The sequence below is a fragment of the Canis lupus genome, chromosome 11 (assembly GCF_003254725.2).
Source record: "Canis lupus dingo isolate Sandy chromosome 11, ASM325472v2, whole genome shotgun sequence".
Taxonomy (NCBI): domain Eukaryota; kingdom Metazoa; phylum Chordata; class Mammalia; order Carnivora; family Canidae; genus Canis; species Canis lupus.
The window spans coordinates 60,760,929-60,783,924 of NC_064253.1; the positions used below are offsets into that span (position 1 = coordinate 60,760,929).

The 22,996-nt window shown below is 37.6% G+C and overlaps 1 protein-coding gene across 5 annotated transcripts in view; it reads left to right on the forward strand.

Annotated features, from left to right (window-relative positions):
* SLC44A1 (solute carrier family 44 member 1) overlaps positions 1-22,996 on the forward strand; it is a 193,557-nt gene that overhangs the window by 121,172 nt on the left and 49,389 nt on the right. For all 5 annotated transcript variants that reach the window (XM_025433237.3, XM_049116336.1, XM_049116338.1 and 2 more), the window contains 5 exons: positions 529-694; positions 2,097-2,253; positions 2,965-3,048; positions 15,008-15,145; positions 22,731-22,967. In XM_025433237.3, the coding sequence (XP_025289022.1) occupies positions 529-694; positions 2,097-2,253; positions 2,965-3,048; positions 15,008-15,145; positions 22,731-22,967 (782 nt within the window). The remainder of the gene's footprint in view (positions 1-528; positions 695-2,096; positions 2,254-2,964; positions 3,049-15,007; positions 15,146-22,730; positions 22,968-22,996) is intronic.

Sequence of the window (22,996 nt, forward strand, 5' to 3'; positions counted from 1 at the left end):
CTCTCAGACTTGCGTGTAGCTACACTTTATATCAGAAGTTAACCCTAAATGGAATTAATTGTGATGAGTGGCATAAGGATAGTGTGCTTGTATGTAACTTCTCTGGCAGTTCAGCACGCATTCACCAATTGAATATAATATTAATTTCTGTCCTTTGCTAATAATTGAGATATCTATAATTATTGGATGAGTAATAAAAGAACCCTGAAAAAAGATTGAAGTGTTTGAAAATTCATGCCTAAATTAACTGACGTGGTAAGAACTATATTCAAATAGAACACTTTTTAAAAGCTTTATGATGCCTTTGGGGAAAACAAAATGCTTAAATGTAGAATGTCTGGCTTCACAGCTTTTCAAGTGATAATTATTTTTGTCTCTTAATTAAATAGCACCGTGATCATAAATTTTGTGGTTTGGGGGTAGGAGGGACTGTTGTTGGAAATTAGATTAATCTCTTATATTTAACAGCCATATTTCTTAGTTTGTACTTTATGAGCTCCTTCTTTCCTTCCTTGATTATTTTCCCAGGCAGCGCTGTTCAGAATGAGCAAGGCTTTGTGGAGTTTAAAGTTTCTGGGCCTCTGCAATACATGTGGTGGTACCATGTGGTGGGCCTGATTTGGATCAGTGAATTTATCCTAGCGTGTCAGCAGATGACTGTGGCAGGAGCTGTGGTAACATACTATTTTACTAGGTGAGAATTTATTCTTGTCAGAAAACTTAAGATCTTCTAAGTGATTGTGTCTGAAGGAGATGGAAGTAAGGCTGGTAAGGGTTTTATTTCTTTAAAAAGTAATTGGAAATAAATATGACAAAATGTTATAGCTGATAATCCTGAGAGGTAGGAACATGGGAGGTTGTTATTTAATCTTTATACTTTTCTGTAAGTTTCTCAAAAAGTTAGAACAGCAGGTCATGACATAACTTCAATTATATTAGGCAGAAAAATAAATCTTGTAGTGTCTTATGTACTTTTTGCTTTATATAAAGGTCCATCGGGGCACCTAGGTGGTGCAGCAAGTTAAGCATCGGACTCTTAGATTTGGCTCAGGTCATGATCTCAGGGTAGTGAGATCAAGCCCTGGGTGGGGTGCTCAGCATAGAATCTGCCTGAAATTCTCTCCCCTTTTCCCTCTGCCCCTCACATTTGTACTCTCTCTAAAATAAATCAATAAATTTTAAAAAATAAAATAAATAAAGGTCCATCAAAGGACAACAAGCCTTTTTTTTTTTTTTTTAAGATTTTATTTATTCATGAGATATATACAGAGAGAGAGGCAGAGACACAGGCAGAGGGACAAGCAGGCCCAATGTGGAACTCTATCCTGGGACTCCAGGATCATGCCCTGAACCAAAGGCAGACACTCAACCACTGAGCCACCCAGGCGTCCCAACAAACCTTTTTAATTTATTTGGGTCAGAACAGTATTGTGACTCCCATTCCTAACTTCAGAGATGAATATAAGCTGTAGGCATTTTAGTTTTCTTTTTTTTTTTTTTTTTTTTTTTGGCATTTTAGTTTTCTATTAAAATGAGGTACCTGGTCTAGATTGAACATCTTTTTTTTTTTTTTTTAAGATTTATTTATTTATTTATTTATTTATTTATTTATTTATTTGAGTGAGAGAGCAGGTGGGGAGAGACAGAGGATGAAGGATAGTCTTTTAAGCAGACTCCATGCTGAGAATGGAACTGACATAAGGCTCCATCCCACAACCTTGAGATCCTGACATGAGCTGAAACCAAGAGCTGGATGCCTAACCAACTGTACCATCTAGGCACCCCAGAACATCTTTTTTAAGTTCTGTTTTTTGATTGTATATTTAACTCTGTATTTACTAGTAAAAGCTTTCAAAGCACAGTTTAATTTTACTTAACGTCTTAGAGCCTAAGAACCCCGTGAAACTACCATAGAGAAATGAAACATGAACTCAATTTGGTACATCAGCAGCATTTGTATTAGTTGTATATTACTTTCCCATTTTGTCACAAATCTAGAATTCTTTTTAGATGAACTAATTTTTCACTGCATTGGATTCTGAACCATTCCTGTACTTAGCCTTTGTTTTAAATGTCTTTGGTTATTTTTTAAACAGGGATAAAAGGAATTTGCCATTTACACCTATTTTGGCATCAGTGAATCGCCTTATTCGTTATCACCTGGGTACTGTGGCAAAAGGATCTTTCATTATCACGTTAGTCAAAATTCCACGAATGATCCTTATGTACATGCACAGTCAGCTCAAAGGAAAGGTAAGGAGAAAATACTTTTCTGGGCTTTCTGTGGTCATATCCCAGACCTCAGCTCTGTGTGTGGTAAAGCTCCCAGTGATGCTAAGTCCATAGCTGTGAACATTTTCTTCAGAATCCTTGCAAAGCAGAATCTAGTCCTTCTGCTTTGTCCCCTACTCTTGCTCTCTACATGCTGTGGCAAAATCCATCGTGTCACTGGTTTCCCAAAGTTATCCTGTGCTTCTCTTCCTCTGTGTTGACTCACACCTCCTCCTTGGATCCTCTTCCCTATCCCTGACTGTGGAGATAATACACATTTCAACACAGGTTGGCTCATATGCCACCCCTTCCTAGAAACCTTCCCTGATTCCTCCTCCTCGATGACATCATCTCCTTCTGTCCTCCACTCTTATAGCACTAGTATCTATTGCATATTCTGTTTCTAACCTTTTTTTATGTTTAGCTTTTTTTTCTTCTACAATAGTAGAAGTTCCTTTCTGGTCTTGTATACCTGACTTTATCTTATATGCAGTAGGTACTAAATACCTGTTGAATTAATTGATTACAAATAATTTAGCTATTACATTTTGAGGGAAAAGAGGGTGGGTACGGAGGCCTTTGAAACATAGGTTGTGATTTTTTTTACTTTATTTTTCTAACATTTGGAATATTCTATATGATGGTTTGATTCTATATGATGGTTTTTAATTATTTCTAATTTGTCCTTTCCAGGAAAATGCTTGTGCCCGATGTGTGCTGAAATCTTGCATTTGTTGCCTTTGGTGTCTTGAAAAGTGCCTAAACTATTTAAATCAGGTAAAATATTTTAAAAAATAAATCTAACATTCACTTTCAAGGATAGGTTCATCATTTCTTCTTCCAAGATAAAATAATTGAGCTTACTTGAAAGATGTTACATATTTCTCATGATGTTATACATTGTGGCTTATTCGCGTATATCTATTTCTATCATATTCTTTAAAAAAAAAAAAGACTTTATTTGAGAGAGAGGAAGAAAGAGCACAAGCAGGGGGAGGGGCAGAAGGAGAGGGAGAAGCAGGCTCCCCGCTGAGCAGGGAGCCTAATGCTGGGCTCTATCCCAGGACCCTGAGGATCATGACCTGAGCTGAAGGCAGATACTTAACCAACTGAGCCACCCCAGTGCCCCATCATATTCTTATTTTTAAGAGTGATGTATATTCTTGTCAAGGCTCAGTATTAGTTAATTGTAACATAAGGATAAAATATCATTAGGGTTCATCTTCAGGAAAGACATTTATCCCTTAATTCACATCCTTTCATCTTTGATTTTCTCTAAGAATCTGTCTAAGCTAGCCATATTTCTTTAATTCTTCTTTTAAATGTTTGAGAGGTACCTGGCTGGTTCATCCCATAGAGCATGTGACTGTTGATCTCAGGGTCGTGTGTTCAAGCCCCATGTTGAGTATGGAGCTTACCTTTTAAAATGAATGAATGAGTGAATGAATGAATATTGTTTGAAAGCTTTAGTGAAAAGTCATTGTGACACTTAAACTCATTTTTTTGCTCTGTCTACTATTGTCTAAGACTAGTGTGCTGTCTATCCTGATACTTTTTTCAGGGAGATCCAGCTGCTTAAAGACTATGATATTAGCCTGGGAGATAGTCTCAGAGGAAGTGCTATGTCTTGCTGTATCTAGGCACACAGGACTCTCTCTGAAGCACTCTTCCCATCTTTTCTTCTTCTTCTTCTTTTTTTTTTTTTTACAACTCCTCTGCATTACTTGAAAATCAGTTGTAATGTGCCAATGCCCTCATCTAATAGACCAAAGATAGAAATGGGCTTTCTCACCATTTACCTCTAAGTGATTCAAGAGTAGCAGTGTACTTTCATTCACTCGAGGCTAGTCAGAGGATGGTAGCCCTGTTCGCTGTGGCGTTGAGCATGCCTGGAATTTTGCTTTATTGGAGTTCTATGGTTAATATGAAAAAGTAGGCATGACATTTCATTAGCAAAATAAATTCTTGTCAATTGTAATATTGTATGGATGGAAAGTATTTGGAAGGTCATTATTAAAAAAATTAGTAATAGCCATAGCAATCTGAAAAATTACATTCTTTAAAATTTGGTTTGGGACCAAGTCATCCTTATCGAAGAGTTGATGGATGCAGTACTAAAAATAATCATCATTACATTTTGTACCCATCACTAAATTGCTCATCGGTAGAGAAGAAGCAAAACCCATCTCTTCATTCTCAGTTTCTACCATCTTCCCAACAGGAATCTTTTGCTCTTTGTAGTTTTCCAAACCTGCCTGAAATGAGTTCCTTCCAACACTTGAATAGCTCCTACTAATCCTTAAAGATTCTACCTTGAGCTTCGCTTCAAAGAAGTCTTCCCTCATTATCCTAGCCCCCCTGCTGACCCTCCACATAACAGATTCATACCTCTGTGAAAACACTAACAATGTTACATGGAAATCATCTGTTTACCTCTTTTTTTAAAAAAAAAATATTTTATTTATTTATTCATGAGAGACACAAAGAGAGAGACGCAGAGACATAGGCAGAGGTAGAAGGAAGCTCCATGCAGGGAGCCTGATGTGAGACTAGATCCCGGGACTCCAGGATCACACCCTGAGCCAAAGGCAGGCGCTAAACCGCTGAGCCACCCAGGGATCCCATTACCTCTTTTATCTCCACCTTCAGACCTTTAGCTCCCTAAAGACAGGGATCTTAATTATTTTTGTCTCTAGAAACTATCCCAGTATCTGATATAGAATAGGTGGTCTTTAAATGTTTTCCAAATGAATTGTTAATCAGTGAATACCTGGATTTTAAAAGACTAATAGTGTGATGTAAAACCAGAAGAAAGAGTCTCAAAAAGGAGATGTACAGGTATACAGAAGGAAGAGAAGAAATCACACGGTTTGATGAGAATCCAAGGTTCTCAGCTCATCCCATGCTAAACGTTAATCATTTTAGTACTGACAGTCCTGAGACATATATCCAAACTTCAAGTTGGTCTTTATTGTACAGGTTTTGTACACTTTGGATCTTCATTGAAGATTTAAGGGAACTGTTAAAATAGTAATAAATAAGTGAGTTTAGGTTTAGAGAGAGTGATTCTGAACTAATACTTAGTTCTGTTTGGGAATGAAACGCTATCAGGCCTGATTACCAGAGTGCTTCATGTCTCCTTTTCTCACAGGAATCTCACTGGAGTTGAGGTCAACATCCTGAAGACATCGGAACAGGGCACCTGGGGGTAGCTCAGTGGTTGAGCGTCTGCCTTCAGCTCGGGGCATGACCCTGGGGTCCTGGGATGAAGTCCTGCATCAGACTCCCTATCAGAGCCTGTTTCTCCCTCTGCCTATGTCTCTGCCTCTCTCCCTGTGTCTCTCATAAATAAATTAATTAAATCTTTTTTAGAAATTAAAAAAAAAAAAGTGTTCTAATGAACCCTTCCTGCCAGGTTAAGCAGAAGTATCTGTTGCCAGTAGAATTTTTTTCTTAAGATTTCATTTATTTGAGAGAAAGCAGAGAGAGAGAGAGAGAGAGAGAGAGAGAGAGCATGAGCAGGGGAGAGAGGCAGAGGGAGAAGCAGAATGCCTGCTGAGCAGAGAAACCATTGCAGGGCTTGATTCCAGGACCCTAAGGCCCTGACCCGAGCCACCCAGGTGCCCTACCAGTGGAATTTTTTTAAACCCTTGCTCCCGTGTTTCAGAGTTGGGTGGGCACCCGTCTGTTTAAAGCATTTAAGATGACAGGAATCATGGCAGTACTGAATAGATGAGCTTTAGAGACTTTTCTAAAATTTGGAAAAAAAAAAAAAAACAGTAAGGTCTAAGAGTATGATCTGCTGGTGTTTGAAGGGACATTCTTCTCAGTGCTGTCACAAACATTTGGCAGTTACAAGATTAGTGCTGTGCTAGAGATCAAGCCTGAGCTGGCACCAAGATAACAGGCAGCTCACACCTTTCCTTTTGTCTCTAGTATTTATCACTTCCTGAAAATGAAGTTTCTTTTTCCCATATGCATTGGATTGAGTCCATATTTTTATAGCCTTGTTGGAGAAGACAAGATGGATAATTGGGGGGATATACAGTGGAGAAAGCCCAGATATTGAAGGTGTGTTTCAATCCCAACAGTTTAATTATTTGGCAAGTCCAGTGAAACTTCAGAATCTCCGTTTCCTTCTTCACTGAGTAGAGAAAAATATACCTATCCTCATAGGCTTTAGGCAAGGATGAAATATTAATGCAGATAAATCACCTCTTACAGTGCCTGGCTCTTGATCATCACCTAGTAACCGTTATCGCTCTCTCCTGCTCCCTTCATTTTATTGTTTTATAAAGAACTCCCAATGTTTTACTCTAAGATAAGAGAGCTCTGGCAAAGATAAAACGAGAAGTAGTTCTAAAGATGTATCTACTTTCTTTAAAAGTAAATATAATGTAAAAAATACTGAAGAGTTTGGAAAACCAAGAGAAAACAAAGTCACCCATGATCTCACTGTGCTAATAAAAGTGACCTTTATTGAAATATGTACTATTAGCTTTGAGAAAAAGTTTCTAATATTTTATTTCAGTGTAGTAATGTCTTATCAGACATTGCTTATAGACTGATAAGACAGTCATTTGTAAAACGAGGATAATAATAGTATCTGTAGTGCCCATTACCATGAGGATGCAGAGATGGTATCTGTAGTACTCTGAGTCTGTGCCTGGACACAGCAAATCCTCTGTAATGATGACTCTTATTGTATAGTACTGTTCACAGTTAGTTTCTTTTACATTTTTTAATGTGCAGTGGTTTTTATTTTTCTCCTGGCAGGTCTTTCAGACTTTTTTTTTAACACTTTCTTACTTAGCTTTTTATGCTTGGAAAGATTTTTCCCACCTTAAGGTCAAATAATTATTCCAGTATTTTTTCCTCTAATATTTCAGATGTTTACCTTTTTTTTTTTTTTTTTTTAATACTTTTGAGTTGGGGATTTAATCAGTTGTCTCATGGCCAGTTAGTCATTATTCTTGCTTCTGCTATGAAATGTCACTTTAATCATGTACTAAATTCTTCTACATCATACTTGAGTATGTCTTAGGACTTTCTTTTCTGTACTATTGATCTGCCTATGCTTTTACACCAGTACTGCAATATCTAACTACTATACCTTCTTCTACTTCCTCCTCCCCCTCCTCCTCCTCTTCTTCTTTTTCTTTTTCTTCTTCTTCTTCTGGATACAATGGGTATTTTTTTTTTTAATTCTATAGCTTCATTATATATCTCTAACACATATAATACAAATTCCTCTCATTCTTATTTTTCAAAATTTCTTGTCAAGTCACCTGTTTACATTCTGAAATTATTTTTGGAATGTTTAATAGAGTACAGTGAAATAATAATACTAATTTTAATGCCAGCTAATATTTATTGAACACTTACCACGTGCCAGGCACTGTGGTTCGTTCACACTTTACATGTAGAGTCTCCCATCCAGAGATCTGTTTTGTCTACTCTTTGGAAATGGTTAACAATTAGTTAATGCCTGTTGCATTGTTTTCCTCCTGTCCTTTCTTTTGCTGTCACTCCTGAGATCATCATGCAACTTTTTTTTTTTAAGATTTTATTTATTCATGAGAGACACAGAGAGAAAGAAAGAGAGAGATGCAGAGACACAGGCAGAGGGAAAGCAGGCCCCATGCAGGAAGCCTGACGTGGCACTCGTTCCTGGGTCTCCAGGATCACACCCTGGGCTGCAGGCGGCGCTAAACCACTGTGCCACCGGGGCTGCCCATCATGCAACTTTGAAGTCAAAAGCCTTGAGTAGGGCTGGACAATGCAGACCCCTGCAGGACAGTTGAGGAGCATTAGGTTACTCATGGAAATAAGTGCAGCAGACTGGGCCCAAGGCAGTAGAGAGTGGTAGAGACTAGTAAACTGGGGAGTTCGTATTGCATCCCCAGAGGACAGTCACTTCTTAGCTCTGATATACTCTTGCCATGTGAGAATTTCTAGACAGTTGCTAACTCTTCCACTTTCTCAAGTGAAGCCAGAATTCTCGATGTTTGCATTTTGTCTCCTGCTATTAAAATGTTGACAACTAAAAAAAAAAAAAAAAAAAAAAAAACTGAATGAGCCAGACAAATAAGGTCTTTAGGCCACCAAAAAGTCAGTTGTCCGGGATGCCTGGGTGGCTCAGTGGTTGAGCGTCTGCCTTTGGCTCAGGGCATGATCCTGGAGACCTGGGATCAAGTCCCGTGTCGGGCTCCCGGCATGGAGCCTGCTTCTCCCTCTGCCTCTGTGTCTGCCTCTCTCTCATGAATAAATAAATAAAATCTTAAAAAAAAAAAAAAAAAAGGGTCAGTTGTCCATAAGCCATCAGCTTATTGCCAGTGCTTTAAGAATTTAGAGGATAATAGTAGAGGAGTATTGATAATGAAGGTAGAGGAGACCAGAATCCTTTTGCAGCATGGTATGAAATTCTAAAAGCCCAAGCCATGGTCCAGTGCCAAACTGCATGGAAAATACAGCTGGCTTCAGAAAAGACCGTTGGATTTTCAAAATAAGCCATTTATTATTTATAGCATAGGTGCTAGAGTTTTGCACATAAAGAGAGTGAACTGTGAACTGCTCTTTGTTTCTGCAAGTGCATATCTTAAGTGACCAGGAAGGTGATTGTACACCTCATCTAACAGAATTCACTTTAGGTGGAGAGACTGTTACAACTAAAATCTGTTTCTTGTGGGCATTACTCAGCCCTTGGTTTGCTTTGACACCATTTAGAAGTAGTGTGTTTAATACTAGACGGGATCTGCTCTCTGGCTGCCAAGCTTTTAAGATTATAAAGCTCTTCTCTATGCAGCTGCAAAGATATTTTTTGAGCACTTACTACCTAATACTACATTAAGCACTTAATATATATTATCACTTTCTCTCTAGAACTCTGTAAGGAAGGCTCATTTCCTCCGTCTTACAGATGAGAAAGTTGAGACTAGCATCTTGTAGCAAATCGTATGACCTAGAGATGGAGGAAGTTTTCAAAACTAAGTTTGCCCAGTTCTTGCCAGGGGATCACCATTTCCCATATAAATATATACTCATTGTATGCATCATAAAAAGGACTAGAGTACAGATTATTATAGACATCATGCAAACATCTCAAATTTTCAAGTTTTGTGCTATAAACTAAGAGAAACAGTGGTTTTCATGACAATCAATTTAAGATTTACAACATATTTTTAATTCTTATATCCCTTAAAAAGTCCTAAGAATTTAGAACCAAACTAAATGAGGGACACTTGAGGAATGGTTGAGCATCTGCCTTCGGCTCCTGGGGTCCTGGGATCGAGTCCCACATCAGGCTCCCTGCATGGAGCCTGCTTCTCCCTCTTCCTGTGTCTCGGCCTCTCTGTGTCTCTCATGAATAAATAAAATCTTTAAAAAAAATAAAAGAACCAAACTGAATGAAATGTATGGTATAGGTTGTTGGGCTTTTTGCCCCCCGTTTCTCACTCAAAATAAGAAAGGGATAATTTCACTATATTTTCCCTTATTTACTTTATAATGATCCACACATACCTTTTCCTTTTTCCTACCATTGTTGTCTATCTTGCCCTAGTGAGTTATTATATACAGATTTTAAATTTCAAGAGAATTTCTAGTTCTGTAAGTGAAGAAAAGAAAGGTGTGAAAATGTGGAAGCAGTATTCCAGAACATGTGGCCAAGCAGGCCTGGGTTATATACATGGTGACCTTCTACCCTAACATTTTCTTCCACATGCCCAGGACTTTTTCTTTTTATTCATTCATTCATTCATTCATGGGAAACACAGAAGGGCAGAGACATAGGCAGAAGGAGAAGCAGGCTCCCTATGGGGAACCGGATGCAGGACTCGATCCCAGGACCCTGGGATCATGACCTCAGCCAAAGGCAGATGCTTAACCACTGAGCCACCCAGGTGCCCCGACCAGGACTTTTATACCTCATCCTGTCACATACAAATGCTACCAGGGACCCCTTGGGCCTAACAGTCATCCTTTTAAAAAGCTCCCTGGATGGCAATCACCTTCTATCTTCCTTCTGGGAGTTATACAGTCTCAAGCCTATATCCTGCCTGAGCAGATGTTGGGCACTGGCTAAATGTTCATCATTTGCCTCTCTGTGGGCAGTTGAGTGCAAGATCAGGAAGGTTGTCTGTGAAGGTAGGTGGGCTGTAAAAATCTCAACCAAGTAGTTGAACAGAAAGTTCAGAGAACAGTAATAGGGAAAGCCACAGAGAACTCAGAATTTCTTGAGAGCCTTAGCGTGAATCCTTTCAGACTAGGAGGTATAGAAGTGAAAGGAAAGTTTCATTGGCCTGCTGTGATCTGTAGCACAATTTTATTCCTGAAGAGGTCATCTTGACCTTTGTGTGTCACATGCAGCTCATCTTCCTGCCTTAGGAGTGGGAGAAAGAGCTTATGAAATATCCACTTAACTTTTTTTCAGTTAGGTTGAATACAAAGGAGTTGCACAGATCTGTAGGAATTTTGCCAAGAAAGCTAAATTTCTGTGATATATCCAACCCTGAAACTGAGGAGTGGAGAAAAGAAATTATTGCTCCCTCCTTCCATGTCCACAAAGGGTAGATGGAATGGGTGGGGCAGGATGGGAAGAGAAGAAGCAGGTCAGAGGAGGAATAATAATTTCTTCTGAATTATTGAAAAACAAAACTTCTGTGGCTTAGTTTGGAGATGTTAGACCCTCTTTGAGTTTGCTGGTCTGATGATAACAGAGGAGAGAGGTTGGAGGTGTGTGGATCCTCTCTTGCTTCTATCTCTTTCAAAGAAGGTCATGGTCAAACTGGGAAGGGTAAAGAGGCACCTGGGTGGCTCAGTGGTTGAACGTCTGCCTTTGGCTCAGGTTGTGATCCCGGGGTCCTGGAATCGAGTCCTGCATCAGGCTCCCTGTGGGAGCCTGCTTCCCCCTCTGCCTGTGTCTCTGCCTCTCTCTCCCTGTGTCTCTCATTAATAAATAAATAAAATCTTTTAAAAAATAAATAAATAAACTGGGGAGGGGAGAATAGCATAGTTAACAATGAGTTGTTGATACTCATTGAGGAGGTAAAGTTTAAGACAGTAACTATTTGATTTAAATGGGTTATCTGGTATCCTTGATTCTAGATATTATAGTGCCTTTTTTTTTTTTTTAGCTTCGGAAAACATCTAATAATACATAGTTAATATGACAGGTATTTTCCCCCTGAGAACCTGTTATTAATTAAATGGTTCATTAGTCTCCTGATCATGTCTTAGAATAAGGGAAATAAGGTATTTTCCTGTATTTTCCTTATGGGATGTTCTGTTTCAAATCACCACAGACATCTGTCAGTTGTCAGAAGTCGTAGAGAAAGGTACTAAAAGACTGGAAATGAGGAAATGTGGTTTGTTTTCCAAAAGGGATGAGAAGATGGGGTTCGTGGACTATAAACAAGGTTGATGTTGATACTGGGCAATACTCTAGAACAGGAGTCAGCAGCAAAGTTTTTCTGTAAAGGACCAAATAGTAAATAGTTTTGGCTTTGTGGCCATATAGACTCTGTCACAATTGTTCATTTCTGCCATTGTAGCATGAAAACAGCCATAACACTATGTAAACAAATGAAAATTGCTGTGTTCCAATAAAACTTTATTAACAGAAGTAGACAGCAGGCCAGATTTGGCCCACAGGTTGTAGTTTGACAACCTCTGCTTTAGAATAAATTGTTAAATGGGTTTTTTGTGTGTTTGAGTATAGAGGGAACTGGTTGGTCTTGGTTCTTTGAGAAGAGATCAGGCCTAGGAAGTCCTTCTCCATCATTTTTCAGCAGAGTTACTGTTACATAAGATCAAAAGTATAGTTTATTTTGATGTCATTGAGGCATTTGGTAGAATGTTTCAAAAGAAGCTTTATAGGTAAAATGTAGACCACTGCACTGCAGTTAGGTAGTTGACTCTTTGGTGCCTGCTATCTTTTAGCTGGTAAGAAGCAATGGCAGATGACAATATATGAGAGCAAGCAGCAAACTAATGCTACCAGAACAATTTAATAGTATTATTTCTTTAAAACACTCTATATATTAGCTTTTGAGATAAAAAGAACTGTAAACATAATGAAGTAGTATATTCTGATAACAAATTAACCTAGTTTGTTTGATGGAGTGATATATAGTAAAATCATGTTATCTTTCTCAAAGAGCATCATTATATCCTACTGCCTCCTTGCTGAAAAAGTAGTGCCCTACCCGTATAGTCTTCTTTCCTTGGCCCTATAATATTCTGTGTTTTCAGTCGATGAATTTAACTGTATAATAACAAATTAATTTTTTGGTGACTCAAATTTCATGCCAAATTCCTATTAACAAGCATACAATAGGAACATTCATAAATTAAAGACTATATCTCCCAAGCTCAGTGTTTAAATGGGACTGGGAGATACTGGCTTCCAGTTATGGAATGAATAAGTCATGGGGATGAAAGGTACAGAATGGGGAAGATGGTGGTATTGTCATACTGTATGGTGACACATGGTAGCCACGCTTGTGGTGAACAGAGCATAACTTACAGAGTTGTGGAGTCGCTATATTGTATAGCTGAAACTAATGTATCATTGTGTGTTAAGTATACTTCAGTTTAAGAAAAAGACTTTAGGGACACCTGGGTGTCATAGTCCCTTAAGCATCTGCCTCCAGCCTAGGTCATGATCCCAGGGTCCTGGGATCAAGCCCACATTGGGCTCCCTGCTCAGCAGGGAGTCTGCTTCTCCCTCTGCTCCATACCCCACTTGTGCTCACTCTCTCTTTCTCTCAAATAAAGAAATAAATCTCTTAAAATAAAAAACAAGTTAAAAAAAAACTTTACAGGGGCACTAGGTGGCTCAGTCAGTTGAGTGTCTAATTCTTAGCTTTGGCTTAAGGTCATGAGATTGAACGTGAGGCTCCACACTCAGTGGGGAGTCTGCTTGAGATTCTCTCTCTCCTTTTCCCTTCCTTCCACCTTGCTCCCAGGTGCATGTTCTCCCTCTCTCTCACTCTGTCTCTCTCAAATAAATAAATAAATAAATAAATAAATAAATAAATAAAATCTTTTTAAAAAGTGGACAATGTAAAGTAAGCCCTTTATATGGCAGCTTTCCAACAGCTGTAACATTCTGGACTCACCAACAATTTAAGTCTGCACTAAACCAAAAATTCCCCAGGATAAGTTTTAGTCACATACTTTCCCTTCTTAAGACTTAGACGTATTTGATGTTCTAGTATTTATTCACATTTCCCAGAAAATGTCAATCCTATTCTAGAATGCTGTGTAAAAAGGGGGAAAAAAAAATCAGAGTCTGTGACAGAGGGTCAGAGAAGACATGGAGCAGCAGAAGCAGGTATAATTGAATAAAAGTGTGTCAGCTGGGACTCCGTATGACAAGGGACAGAAAGCCAGCTCAATCTGACCTAAAAAAGAGAGCATGAGGAAGGGGCAGAGAGAGATTGGGAGGAAAGATTCTTAGCAATGTATTAGCTTGTGTGGCTGGAAAGTCCAGAAATGTGGCTCCTAATCATGCAAACATTGTCACCAGGTACAAGTAACTGGTTTCTCTCTGCTCTCCCCCCTACCCCCCCCCCCCCGCCCCCCGCCCCTGTGATGGAAGCCTTGCCCTCCCTTTCATATTGGGACCTCCAGCAGCTTCAGGCTCTTTGCATTATGTTGGCAAAACAGCCATGGCAGTTCATACCCTCACACATTGCTATCCAAGAAAATGAGAGCTGGTTTGTCAGGAGCTCCTGTGGAAGAGAAGGGAAACTTATTTTTTCCCAGAAGCCCTAGGGAACATCTTTTGCTTTCATTGGCTCTATTAGTGTATGTACCAATCCCAGAACCAGTCATTGTGGAGGTAGGTAAAACATGCTGATCAGCTGACATCAGTCTAGGCCACCCCCAGAGCCAGAGCTAGTGTCCCTCACTCAGACTCTAAGAGAATGGGGAAGGACTGTTTTCTCAAAGGGGATGTGGGGTCCTACTCCCAGGAGGGTATGTTTGCAACAAACAGCTGTCTACCACAAGTACTGTGAGAAATGATAGCATAATGGAAGGCACCAAAGAGGTAGATGGCAGGTGTTCCAGAAAACAACACAGCATCCCTGTGCCTTTTACCTATTTGTGTAGCTTTTAAAGCATCACTGGAATCGTAATAATGCATCACTGATATTCATAATGATGAACCTGAGACATCTAGGAAAGGTTAAATTATGTTTGATTTACCTAAGGCAGGGAAGAACTTAATGGATGTTGGAAAGGTTTGTGCATGCTTTAATAAATATCAGTATTTTAGAAGGACTAAAACTAAGCCAACCAAAAAGCTCTTTTTACCATATCAGGTTTTGTTTTTTTTTAAATGTCTAGCATTTCCTTGTGCTAAGTCTTAACCTATACCTCACCAAAGGCGTGAGTTTAACTGTGAACTGTTTTCACAAGCTATGCTTTATTTATTTTTATTTATTTTTATTTTTTTATTTTTATTTATTTATTCATGAGAGACACAGAGAGAAAGAGAGGCAGAGAGACACAGGCAGAGGGAGAAGCAGGCTCCTCGCAGGAAGCCCGATGTGGGACTCGATCCCGGGTCTCCAGGATCAGGCCCTGGGCTGAAGGCGGCGCTAAACCGCTGAGCCACCTGGGCTGCCCTGTTTTCACAAGCTATGCTTTAACCATATTATTTGGTTTATATCTTAACAGAGTAAAATTACATTTATTGATGAAAATATTGTTTTTTGCTTTGGTCCAGAATGCATACACAGCCACAGCTATCAACAGCACCAACTTCTGCACCTCCGCGAAGGATGCCTTTGTCATTCTGGTGGAGAATGCTTTACGGGTGGCTGCCATCAACACAGTGGGGGATTTCATGTTATTCCTAGGCAAGGTAAGACCAAATATGTTATCTGAAACATAAAGTCAATTTTTGCATATTTATATATGAAAAATATCTTGCTCACCAAAGTACTAAATATATGTAATATAAAAGAAGCACTTACAAAGCCCTAATTTGTGTCAGATACTGTTCTAAGTATCTATGGTGCTCATTTAATCTTAACAAATTTGTAAAGGAAGTTCTAATATTATCCTCATTTTTATAATGGGGAAACGGAGACACAGCAGTTAAGTAATTTGCCCATGTTTCTCCTTACATATTTTGATCTGTAAAGAATTCAGAACCAGTCTGCTTAGTGATTAGGGGTACTGCATCAGGAGTCTGACTGCGTCAGTTTAAATCCTGGCTCTGTTACCTACTAGCTGTATGACCGAGGCAGGGTACATAACCATTCTGTGCTTCAATTTGTGCGTGTATGAAAGTGGGATAATAATAGAGTCATACCTGTAGGGCTATGAGGATTAGATGCATAATACGGGTAGTGTACCTAAGACAGTGCTCAACACATTTTACGTTCTCGATGAATGTTGGCTGTTACTGTTACTATGTATAAATGCCTTTAAAACAGAGCTGTTAGGAAGTGAGACTTACCTGTCCTTAAAGTGTCTGAAAAGAGGTAATTTTTATGTACTTTTAAAATCTGCAAAATAATAAATAACAATATAATGGATTTCTTTGTATCTGTAGTTTGAACCATTAGAATCTCAGAAAATTTGAAAAATTGAGCTGACACCATTATAGCCTAATAATATCATTTTCATATATTCCCTCCCAGTGTTTTTTTGTAGGCTTATATTTCTGTAGAATAACAATCATAGCATCATACCAGTTTGTTCTGTCCTTTGTACTTCATATTATATCATATACAATTCTCATATTGCCCTGATAATCTTCATAATTATTCATTATCATGATGGAAAGTATTTTATCAAATGCCATTCTTAAATATCCTCTTACTGCTAAACATTTAGGTTACTCCAGCCACTGTGTTTTGAAAATGTTTTTGAAAGGGAAAAAATATTTGATGTATAGAGGCATGGATAGCACAGTGTGGTTTCAAGTTCTCAGGCAACTGTCATCTGAAAAGAATTATAAAACTGTGCAGTTATTTTGAGAATCTGTAATTCAACTTACATTATGACTGTTGGATTTGTCCTTGTCATGTTCTTACAAGAGGAAATGTTTTATAGTAAGGACTGAATGAGTTAATCCATGTTAAGGACTGAGTGTAGTGTTTGACACTCTTATTAACTATTGCTGTTATTTATATGCTATATGACTAATTTAAGAAGGCTTCAGATTTTTTGTCTATATGTTTTACATATTTATAATTTATCTACTAAGAAGGATATGAGGCAACTTAAAGTAAGAACATGTGTACACAGAGCAATTAAAATAAAAGAGAAGCCATATTAGAAGAGTAACAGAAAATTATATTCAGGAGCAGCACTTGATCATGATGGTGATTTTAGTAAACTCTGATGGAGACACTTGCTCAGCACTAGGTACTGAGGAATGTATTTTATGTGAAGTGTTAATCATCCTCCCCTGTAAGGTGAGCCACTGTTATTACCTTCATTTTATAGCAGAGGAAACCAAAGTTAGGAGAACTAGATACGTTGCCCAAATTTAGAGAACTAGAATGTGGCAAAGCTGGAGTTCAAACTTAGGTCTGTCTGGTTTCTCAGTTTTAAGTCACTATGCGCTGACATTAAGTTTGCCCTTGGATTTTTTTTTTAAAGAAGTCTTTTGATTCAGGAATTCTCTTGATGGTAAACCACTACTAGAAATAATTCTAAATACAGAAAAATAGAGTATTATTTCTAATAGTTATCAATTGCAAACAATCTGCTGCCTAACAAATTGCACTACTAAGCATTTATCATAAAGATACAGATGTAATCTGAAGGGGCACCTGCACCCCAATGTTTATAGCAGCAATGTTCACAATACCCAAACTATGGAAAGAGCCCAGATGTCTATTGACAGATTAATGGATAAAGAAGATATGGATATACACCATGGAATACTACCCAGCCATCAAAAAAGAAAAAGAAAAAAAAACAAAAAGAAAGAAATCTTGCCATTTGCAATGACATGGATAGAACTAGAGGGTATTATGCTAAGCAAAATAAGTCAATCAGAAAAAGACAATTATATGATTTCACTCATAAGTGGAATTCAAGAAACAAAATGGGATCATAGAGGAAGGGAGACAAATATAAAACAAGATGAAATCAGAGAGGGAGACAAACCATAAGAGATGCTGAACTCTAGGAAACAAATTGAGGGTCGCTGGAGGGTGGGGATCTGGGGGACAGGGTAACTGGGTGATGGACATTAAGGAGGTTCATGTGATATAATGAACCCTGGGCATTATATAAGATTGATGAACCACTGACCTCTACCTCTGAAACTAGCAATATACTACATGTTAGTTCATTGAATTTAAATTTTAAAAAAGTAAAAAAAAATTTTCTAAATCTACTGCCTAACAATAGAGAAATGGTTAGAAATAATAGCAGACTATTATTTACCTATTAGACCATATTTTTCATTAAAAGTTTATAATATGATAAGCGAAAAGGCTGAGTAAAACTACTGGACTATCACTGTTAAGTACTGTTTAAGTACTTAAACTGTTAGTACTGTTAAGTACTGTTTAAGAATGTACATATGAAAAAGAATTACTGTCTCAAAATGTTAATAATGATTATCTTTGGATATTGAAAATATGTTTGGATATTGAAAATGTCAGTGATTGGAAACCCCTTCCCCTGCGTTACCATAATAATCTCTATAAAATATGGATTTTTGGAATGCCTGGGTGGCTCAGCGGTTGAGTGTCTGCCTTTGGCTCAGGGCGTGATCCTGGAGTCCTGGGATCGAGTCCCACATCAGGCTCCCTACAGGGACCCTGCTTCTCCCTCTGCCTATGTCTCCACCTCTCTCTGAATAAATAAATGAAATCTTTAAAAATAAATAAATATGGATTTTTGTATAATGGAGAAATATAGAGATGATAAAATACAATATTTTAAAATTGACTTTGAGTTTTTCAGCAGCTTAGTGACCTGTCAAAATTTTTTCTTTAGTTTTATCATAACCTTTTTTTCATTCCACAAATATTCTAGAATGCCCACTACTAATGTGTGAGGGACTTTTCTGGGTACTGGTTATATACTAGTCAATAAAAAGAATTTAAAATCTAGTAGAAAAGGCAGCTTTATATCCCTCTTTTCACTTCATATTGTGTTATGAGCATTTCCTATTTTATTAAAAATGTTTTAAACATGGTTAAACAATTGCTGTATCATCATTTATTTAACCAAACCTCCAATTTCTTTTTACGGTTAAACTGTTCTCATTTATGAATATAAAGTATGATACTGTGAAACTTTTGTATACAAATCCTTGCCTGTGTCGATCCTTATTTCCTGAGCCCAGAATCATAGAAGTGGAATTAATGAGTCAAAGTACATAATAGGTTTCTTGATGTACATTGCTAAATTGCTTTCCAGAAACATATAAGTTGGAATAATACAAAATTTGTAACACTGTAAAAAAGCCACGGATGATAAATTATTTTTTAATCGAGATACTAAAAAAGGAGGGAAAAAATTGAGAGGGGAATAAAGTCTTCTGGGTTTTCAACATACTGAGATAAATATTCTTTAGTTATCTTTTTTAAAATGTAGTTCTGATCACAGAATGCAGGAAATCTTTTGAAAGCATTTCTTTCGTTACAATTAAAAGTGGCTACTAGTATGCAGAAATAGTTTTCTGATTAGATAGTTCAAGTGGGTAGATCTGAATAAGCATTATAAAGGACAGGGAGCATCTGGGTGGCTCAGTTGGTGAAGCACCTACTGTCTGCTCTTTGGCTCAAATCATGATTCCAGGGTCCTGGGATCAAGCCCCACGTCATGTCATCCCGGCTCCTTGCTGAGCAAGGAGTTTGCTTTTCCCTCTGCCCCTCCCCCTGCCTGTGCTCTTTCTCACTCACTCACTCTCTCTCAAATAAATAAAGTCATTTTAAAAAAATAAAAGTGTCAGGAACAAACTATTGATAATATACAACTTGGATTAATCATGAGGGAATTTTGCTGAGTGGAAAACTCCAATCCCAGAAAATTAAATACTGTATTGATTCCATTTATATAACATTCTTAGATACCTTTTTTTTTTTAAGTAGGCTGTATGCCGAATGTGGGGCTTGAAACAGTCTTAAAATGACAACATTATGGAAATTGGGAACAGATTTGTGGTCACCCAGTTAGAGATGGGGTTGGGGGAGGAATAGGAATAGTCATAAAAAAGGGTAAGGTGAAGGATCCTTGTGATGATGAAAATGCTCTGTATCTTGACTATGTTGATGTCAATACTGTGGTTATGATATTGTACAATACTATAGTGTAGTTTTACAAGATGTAATCGTTGAAGGGAACTAGGTAAAGGGTACATGGAATCATCTGTGTTATTTCTCACACCTACCCATGAATTCAAAATTGTCTTAAGATTTAATTTTAAAATCCCTAAATTTAAAAGAAAACCAAAGACAGTGCCATGGATCCCATTTCCATGGAACCCAAGTAGTTTCATGGCATGGTAAATTAGATTTGGGAGGGATCTTAGGTCCTCTAATGTAGTGGCTTGTGAACTGTGATCACTGGTCTATAGGGCCCCCACAGATAAAAATAGAGATTTACAAGCTATTTAAACATTTTCAAGTCCAGTAGATAGTGCATATTTGCCCAATAAAACTATACAAAAACACCCACAAAATCTCAAGCTCTTCACTTCTGTGTGAAATTATTTTATCTCTATTTGATAATACTTTTTCTAACATTAATCATTGGAAGTTTATTTGGTATCGATTAATTAAAAATGAGGATATGAATTATTACTTATAGGTGCTATTTTACTGGTAAACAAAATATTTCAAAACTTTGAGTTCCATGTGGAAAGGACATCATAAATGCAAGATTTATGGTGGAAATGAAAGGAAAAAACAATGATTGCCAAGCACTGTGGGGTTTCAGAATGCCTTATTTTAATACTTAGGGATGTGTGTACTATTATGTCTCTTTTAAAGGCAGAAAAACAGACTCAGGTTAAATTTGACCTTGCTTCGAGTTACAAAACTAAGAAGTATTAACTCTGTGATTCAAATCTACATCTTTCTGATTACAAAACTAGCACCCTTTCCTTCCTGCAGAAGAGTCAAAACTTTTTAAATCATATGTCTTATTAGAAAAAAGTTTTGAGCCCACTTCCTAATATATTTATATTTATTAATATATGTGCTGTGTTTAATAATTTATGAAGCATATAAAGCATAGTATTAAAAAATTTCAATAAATGAGAGAGACAATTTGAAGTCCTAGGTGATCCCCTCAAATACTCCTCGGGTATTTGTGATCAGTATGGAGATCACTGATACAGACCAGTACTTCTTACAGGCTGTGGACTTTATCACAATGACCTTAGGTACTTTTTAAATGAATATTGCTGGGCTTCCCCTTATTGGACTCTAGGGGTGGGGCCCAGGAATCTGTTATTCACAAACTCCCCAAGTGATACCTATCTCCTCTATTGTTTGAGAACCGTTAATGTATCCTCTGCTTGAATAAATGGATGATACCCTTTCATAATATTTGGGAGTAATTATTATATTTCTTTGACCTTTTTGGCTAAATATCATTAATTCTTGAAGATTTTTCTCATATGACAATATCTAGCCTCCCACCTCAACAGCTTTGGTCTCAGCATTGGTTTGTCTGAGCCATACCTTCTCCCTTTACTTGACTTTAACATTTCAAATGTGGCTTAACTTCTGGTGGTATAATGAGAGCAAAAGACCCTCAGTCCTGCAGGATGAATATCAAAAATTTGAAGATGAGTATAAGAAATAACTGATTCTAAAAACCAAAAAGAGTGAAGGAAAACAGATATAATTAGCTATCTGTAGAAATCACCCCAGAAAATAAGTAACTATTAAAGAGGATTCCTGAGTGCCTCAAAAAATGGTGGAGGGTCTTTCAAATTTTGGATAAACCCAGATTTGCTCCCTAAATCTGAGAAGGGTCATTTATAGCCTGATCAATATTTCACCTAATGCCTTATAACTCTTGGTTAAAATGTTGAGGGAGAGGTGCTTTGGTGTGGATAAATAGTAGGGAAAAGGCAAGAGAATTCTCAAACCATTCTCAGCACTGGACAAGGAAAGGCTGCTGTGATTCTAGAGCATTCTTTCTTTTCCTTTGTTATTTAATGCTGGGTGGTAGGCCAAGTAAGGGGCTGAGCAAAACTCTGTTCAGGATTCATTAAAACCTGTTACTGCTTTATATTCAAATCCAAGCATTTCCTGAGTTTTTACCTACAAATAGTGCTGGAGTTGGCATTGTAACATTCTCAGCACTGGACAAGGAAAGGCTGCTGTGATTCTAGAGCATTCTTTCTTTTCCTTTGTTATTTAATGCTGGGTGGTAGGCCAAGTAAGGGGCTGAGCAAAACTCTGTTCAGGATTCAATAAAACCTGTTACTGCTTTATATTCAAATCCAAGCATTTCCTGAGTTTTTACCTACAAATAGTGCTGGAGTTGGCATTGTAACACCGTTATTTGGGTGCTGCCTGCTCTTCTACTCTGTGACCTTGGGCAGGTTGCCTAGCATCTCTGAGCACATTTCCCAGTCTATAAAATGAGGATGATAATGTTCGCCATAAACCATTCATAGAGATTGAAAAACCGAACTAAAATGTATTAAAAGAACCACAAGAAATGTAAAGTGCTGCATGGGAAAGATCAGAGTAGGTCATTCTTGACAATAAGCAAATTGGCTATTTCTTGTATTCTTCTATGATGGATGTTTGTGGCAACCTCTTTGCTCATAAGGTAATCCAAATCTAAATTTCAAGGCAAATCATATTAAATTCACCACGTATACTGTGTGAAATAAAATGTGAAACAAAGAACCCTTAGAGATGTTTGTTGCAGCCAGAAAACAATAGAAGTCTCTAGTTGGAGAAGCCCAGTCAAATTTTAAATCACCCCTAAAATGAAATTATGTGGCTAAGTATTTATGAAACATTTAGAATGATGCTATAAATATTAATGAATAGATTTTAATGATTCATATATAATACTGTTTCATATATGTAAAAGTGCTTAGAAAAAAGTACATAGCAACACCCTGGAATGTCAGTAATTTTCTTCTAAGTGCTACTAAGGGAATTTTCTAAAATATGCATACCTTGATTTTAAAAATTGCTAAATATGGGAAGTTTTAAAGGTGCTAAATATGGGAAGTTTTAAGGAACCAGCATAACATTTGGAAAACATGACTATTTTTCATTTAAACCAGACGTGTTTAACGGATTCTGTTTTATTTATGTGATATATATGTATACGTGTCTGTGGATATATGTGAATTATACTTCCTAACTTGAGGTGGAATGAATGTATGCGACCATCATTTATACATGTTGAAGGGAATTTGAAGTCTGCAAATGATGAAGAAATGGTGATTTTCTGTTGTAGGCTATTAAGTGTCCTCTTTGTTCTCTCTGCTTCAGGTGCTGATAGTCTGCAGCACAGGCTTGGCTGGGATTATGCTGCTCAACTACCAGCAAGATTACACAGTATGGGTGCTGCCTCTGATCATCGTCTGCCTCTTTGCTTTCCTAGTCGCTCATTGCTTCCTGTCCATTTACGAAATGGTAGTGGATGTATTATTCTTGTGTTTTGCCATTGATACAAAATACAATGATGGGAGCCCTGGCAGAGAATTCTATATGGATAAAGTGCTGATGGTAAGTACTTCAAATGCCCTCGACTGCTT